A 6,000-nucleotide genomic window follows, 5' to 3' on the forward strand; every position below is an offset into this window, starting at 1 on the left:
AGAAGAGCCTAGAACAATGCATCCCAAGTCTTAAAAGGCTATCATGGCCATCACAGAATAATATACACAGCAAAATTATCAGCCATGTCTGAAGGAGAAAAACTTTCCATGATATAAACAGCCTAAAAAATTATATGCAACAAACCAAACTTAAATAAAATAGAAGAAAACATTATTTCAGACTGAAGAGAGGAATAGCATAGCAGGACACTGTAGAAAGAAATACAAAACCATAGTTATTAAAACACAAAGTACCACTAAGAACACAAACAACACCAAAAATTGACAACACAATGATCAATTAACACACCCATTTCAATTAACAAATTTAAATGTCAAAGGCCTCCATTCCCCAATCAAAAGACACAGACTGAATGGGTCAAAAAACACATTCTATCTATATGCTGCCTACGAGAAACACATTTTCGTTTTAAAGATAGATACTGCCTAAGTTTAAAAGGATGGACAAAAGTACTCTAATCAAATGGGATCAGGAATGGAGCAGGTGTTACTATCCAATTATCTGACAAAACAGACTTCAGCCTAAAAGTAAGAAGGACACTTCATTCCAATCAAGGGACAGTTAACCAAAAAGACATTACTATCCCAAACACCTAATCTGGTGCACCTAATCTCATTAAAAATGTTCTACTGGAATTAAAGACATAGATTAACATCAATCCATTAATAGTAGTTGATTTCAATACTCAACTTTCTCCAACAGACAGATCATTTCAACAAAAAAAGAAAAGAAACATCAGAAATAACTGGCATCAGGCATCAAACGAACTTAACAGATATCTATAAGATATTCTATCAAACACTAGAGAATACAAGAACATACATTCTATTCAGCAGCACATAGTAGCTTTTCTAAAATAGACCATATCCTGGGAAACAAGACAAATGTTTTCCAATTCAAAAAGATTGAGATCGCTCTCTGTATCCTATCTGACCACAATGCAATAAAACTTAAAATTGGCAGCAAAAAAAAAAAAAAAAAATCTAGCAAATATGCAAATTCATGGAGATTAAACAACTCACTACTAAATTATGAGTAGGTCAAAGAAGAAATCAAGAAAGAAAAAAACTTCCTGGAACTAAACGAAGATGAAAACAGAACAAAGATGCCCTGAAGGCTGTCCCACATGAGAAATCATAGTTCTACATGCCTACATCAAAAAATCAGAAGGAGCACAAATAAATGGCTTAATGATGCAATTCATAAAGCTAGAAAAAAAACAAGACCAAAATCCAAACCCAGTATGTGGCAAGAAATAAATAATATCAGAGCAGAAATCAACAAAACAGAAACAAAGAAAACAATACAAAGAATCAACAAATCTTAGAGCTGTTTCTTTGAGAAAATAAACCAAATTGGCAGACCCTTGACCTAAGTGAACAAAAGTGACAGGACCCAAATTAAGAGTCAGAAATGAACAAGAAAACATTACAATAAACATCAAAAAAAACTCAGAATACTATACAGGAGTGTTTTTAAAATTTGTACTCCATGAAGCAGGAAAATGTAAAGAAAATGGATTTGTAGATTCCCCCAAACCACCAAAATAAAACCAAGAAGCCAACAACCTAAACATACCCATAACAAATGAGGAAATTGAAATAGCAATTAAAAACCTTCCATCTAAAAGAAAAAAAAAAGTTCAGGGTCAGATGAATTCATAGCAGAATTCTTCCAGATAGTCAAATTTCGAGACAGGGTTTGTCTGTGTAGCTTTGGAGCCTATCCTGGCACTTGTTCTGGAGACCAGGCTGGCCTCAAACTCACAGAGATCCGCCTGCCTCTGCCTCCCGAGTGCTGGGATTAAAGGTGTGCACCACCAACACCTGGCCTTTTTTTTTTTTTTTTTTCAATTCCAGGTCTTACAACATATTACAGAGCCACAGTAGTAATAAAGCACTGGCTCAAAAACAGACACGTAGACCAGTGGGACAGAACTGAAGACCCAAACATAAGCAAACACACCATCAACTACTTTATTAGACAATGGTGCTAAAAATAAGGAAGTATCTTCAACAATGGTGTTGAGAAAACTGGTTGTTCTCAAGAAGAATGAAATTATACCTGTATCCATCACATTGCACAAAAACTCAACTCCAACTGGATGAAAAATCTACACATGAAACACTGAAACTGCTAGGATAAAACAAATCATATACCTATATTTCCTATACCTACATAATAAAGGTATAGGAAATAACTTCCTGAATAGGACCCATTTGCCTACGAACTAAGGACAATTGACAATGAGACTTCATAAAACTAAGAAGCTGCCAGGTGGTGGTGGTGCACACCTTTAATCCAAGCACTCGGGAGGCAGAGGCAGGTGGATCTCTGTGAGTTTGAGGCCAGCCTGGTCTACAGAGTGACAGGATAGGCTCCAAAGCAATACATAGAAACCCTGTCTCAAAACAAACAAACAAACAAACAAACAAGAAGCTTCTGCACAGGGAAAAAACAATCAACTGGGGCTCGAGAGATGGCTCAGTGGTTAAGAGCACTGGTTGTTCTTCCAGAGGACCTGGGTTCACTTCCCAGCATCAGCCTGCTTGGTGGCTCATAATCTCTGTAACTCCAGTTCCAGGGGACCCCACACCTTCTGGCTTCCATGATTAAAACATTGGACATTAACCTCTGGCCTCTACACGCATTTACACAGGCATGCTAGTCACTGAGTCCCAGTGACCCCGGGGTAGGGAGTGTACTGGGGCAGCTGTACCTGGCTTTTTCACATGAGTACTGGGGATTCAAACTCAGATGTTCCTGTGCAGCACATGCTTGTAAAGCAGAATCCACTAGGCATCTCCCCAGCCCTGAAAAGGGATTTTAGATAGTAGTATAGTGGTCCTAAAGACTCTTCCAAAAGGGAAATACAAGAAAATCTGAACAAAAACAAGTTTAAGCACCTCTCAGAAAATCTGATAAACTTATTTTTTAAAAAAGGTACATATAAAAGATAAACCTTAAAGAGAGAGAGAGAGAGACAGAGAGAGAGAGAGAGAGAGAGTACTCTTGAACATGCATGTGTGTGCTCCTATATTGTACTGGCTGTATTGCTACGTGAACTGATGACCCATGAAACAACACCCCCTATTCCAGATTTCCATAAAATGTCTCCAAGCTCGAACCTTCTCATTTCTTCTTAGGTTGGACAGGTTGAGACTTTTGATCCCTGGATAGGTAGGGTCTGCAACCCTATCCAACACCAAAGTAGTTCTAGAAATCAAATTTTTAGCCTTAAAAGTCTCAGAGGGAACAGGCAGTGGTGGTGCACACCTATAATCAAAGACAGGCAGGTGAGTTTGAGACCAGCCTGGCCTACAAAGTGAGTTCCAGGACATGCTCCAAAGCTCATAGGGAAACTCTGTCTTAAAAAACAAAGCAAACAAAAGTCTCAGAGTCTCAGTGGCTAAAGCCTCTGGCACTGAGAATCAACTAGTTAATGAGTCATGGCCCTTGCCACCAAGTCTGAGGACCTGAGTTCCATCCTGGAGTCCCCATAGTGGAAGACCAGAACCAATTCCTGAAAGTTGTCCCCTGACCTCCACAGGTGCCAGGGCATGCACTCACACACACTCACATACACACAAGTAAATAGGGAGAGGGCGTTTCCAATACAAGTAAGCTTGTGTGAAGATGACCAACATGGAAATAATATTCCTTTTATATAGAAAAGAATATTAAAATAGTAGTGAGCCATGTTTAAGACTTACGCTTATATTACCTTCAAATATAGCTTTCCTCCTTTCCCAGATATTTTCTGGGGAATCCCCAAACCAAGACTAAATTTTTGTTTACAGAAAAACATCTTAACTTCTTGAGCAACCTTTGAGACCTAGGGTAATCCCATGCATGACCGACCCATGATCTGTTAAGTTTCTTAGAGATCGAGTTAAGTATAACTCAGGCACCACAAAAAACAAACAAACAAACAAACAAAAAACACTAAATATAGTCACTGTAAAGACAGTTATGACCCCTCTCAGCAGCATGAACCCCGATCTCTGGTGTGTCTTTCTTCCCTGAGCTCCTCACTTTCCTTTAGTCCTCAGGCTTAAATCGATGTTTAAAAACATTTTAATAAACCCCAACTCTGCTTCATAGCAGCCAAAATTATTTTTCTGTGGCACAGTCAAGAACCCAGCTTTACCTAAGCAGCGATTCCTAAGTGGAAGAAAACTCCAGAAGCTCCCAGCAGTGTGGGGCACTGCCTCCACCCATCTTCCCTGACAATTAGCTCAATACACAGGTATCTAAAAACATCTAGAAGTTATCTCTGCCACATTTTTTTTTTTGAGATAGGATCTCATGTAGCCCATGCTGACCTTGCTATGTAGCCAAGGATGGCTTTGAATTCCTGATTCCCTGAGTGCCGGGGTGCTACTATTTAAAACCTGCACTAGTATATATGGCTTTTTTTTGTCACTTTTTAAAACTTCTCAGCTCAAGTTTCCAAAGACAGAAAAAGAAACCTGGAAGGGAAGCCTTCAAACAAATTCGTCGTAATAGACGGCTAAGTGTGGACTTCTTGCCCAAGCAGTCAACTTAAGCCACAGTTTCCAACTCTCCAACTGCCTGGACATCCCTCACTTGCTCAATGTAACCCTTCCTCACACGAATCCAGGCATACCCACATCATATACATATATATAGCCAGTGCCCAAGTCTCCCACACCACATGGAGGCTAATCAAGAGCCATTCCGTGTCTTTCCAAGGGCCCTGCAGAGTTGACACTTCTACAATCTTTTTTTTCCAATTCTCTCACACCACCGTGCTGCAGGCAGCTTTTAAAACTGTACACCCGCCCTCTGACTTTCAAGACCCTGCCTTTGTTATTCAGAAGGTAAGGTCTGAGGAAACATCACTCACCTCATGCTATAAGCACCAGCACCCAGTTCCTGGCCAATGCCGGACAGGCTAGCATCAAAGTCCTGCACCAGTCCGGACTCGATCACTTCATCGGCCAGCGGCAGCTTCAGAGCCCAAGCCATCCCGACGCTTTCCTGGCCCTGGACGAAGGCACGGAGGGTAACTCTACCCGGCAGGGACACCACAGCAGTCGTGAACTACACACCAAGCTCCCTCGCGCAGCGCACCAGAGTCCCGAGCCTGACCTGCTGGCTGCACCTCAGCTCCTCCTCGGGTGCCCCGGGGGCTCTCAGGACTTGCCAGAGTTCAGAGCCTGGAACTAGTATGCTCTCCAACCCTCCGAGGGGCTCGGCGCCCTACACACAGCCTCAGAGCGGACTAACGCAGCACGAGTCCCCTCCGCCCCCTTCCCCAGAAAGCTCTTCCCTCCCTGGGATCCGCACTTTCCCCTCAGGCCTCGCTTCCGGTCAGTCAGATCACTTCCGGTCACCGGTCCTCCCGGTCCTCCGCCCTCCGAACAAAAGCCAGGTTTCTGCGGAGCGGTCCCTACGTCCTCTGAAGACCCCGTGACCTCCTAGAGACGTGGACGGATTAAGTTCGGCGCAGCCTGGACGCGCACACCCGGCCCAGCGCCGACCAATCATGGCGCCCTCTCCCCCCCAGGGGTGACGTCACTGCGCTTCCCACCAATGAAGAGGAGCCTGGCTCGGCCTCCGCAGCGGTGATAGGCTAACGAAACTAAGGTTCCCCACCCCCGAGGCGGTGGGCGGGGCTCAAGGCCCAGGTGTGAACCTTCTTTATTCTCTGTCCTCCGATGTTCTTTCTACTCTATACTTTTTCCATAGCTTATACATCCCAACAAAGTTTTTCAGGCAATATAGGAATTACAATGTGGTTACATTCTGTTGTTCAAGTGAATGATTACAATAAATACAAAATAAACAGTAAAAAACAGCATGTTTTCCATATCCCTTACATGATTACACATTTTACATACTACAGGTGAGAAACAAATTATTCCAAGAACCTACATGCATTCGTACTCAAGCAACTTGTTATAGATTAACAGTGTGGGCAAGCAAGGTATTCTTGTCAGGTCTTTTACTGG

The 6,000-nt window shown here is 42.5% G+C and overlaps 1 protein-coding gene across 4 annotated transcripts in view; it reads right to left on the minus strand.

Moving 5' to 3' along the window:
- The window catches only part of Tfcp2 (transcription factor CP2), a 54,048-nt gene extending 48,505 nt beyond the window's left edge, over positions 1-5,543 (minus strand). For 3 of the 4 annotated variants that reach the window (XM_027396594.2, XM_027396593.2, XM_027396591.2), the window contains exon 1: positions 4,893-5,329. In XM_027396594.2, coding sequence (XP_027252395.1) covers positions 4,893-5,014 — 122 coding nt within the window. In that variant the 5' untranslated portion in view covers positions 5,015-5,329. The other variant, XM_027396592.2, reaches the window with a different exon arrangement.
- Between the last annotated feature and the right edge of the window lie 457 nt (positions 5,544-6,000).

This window comes from Cricetulus griseus, chromosome 2 (assembly GCF_003668045.3).
Source record: "Cricetulus griseus strain 17A/GY chromosome 2, alternate assembly CriGri-PICRH-1.0, whole genome shotgun sequence".
Classification (NCBI taxonomy): Eukaryota; Metazoa; Chordata; class Mammalia; order Rodentia; family Cricetidae; genus Cricetulus; species Cricetulus griseus.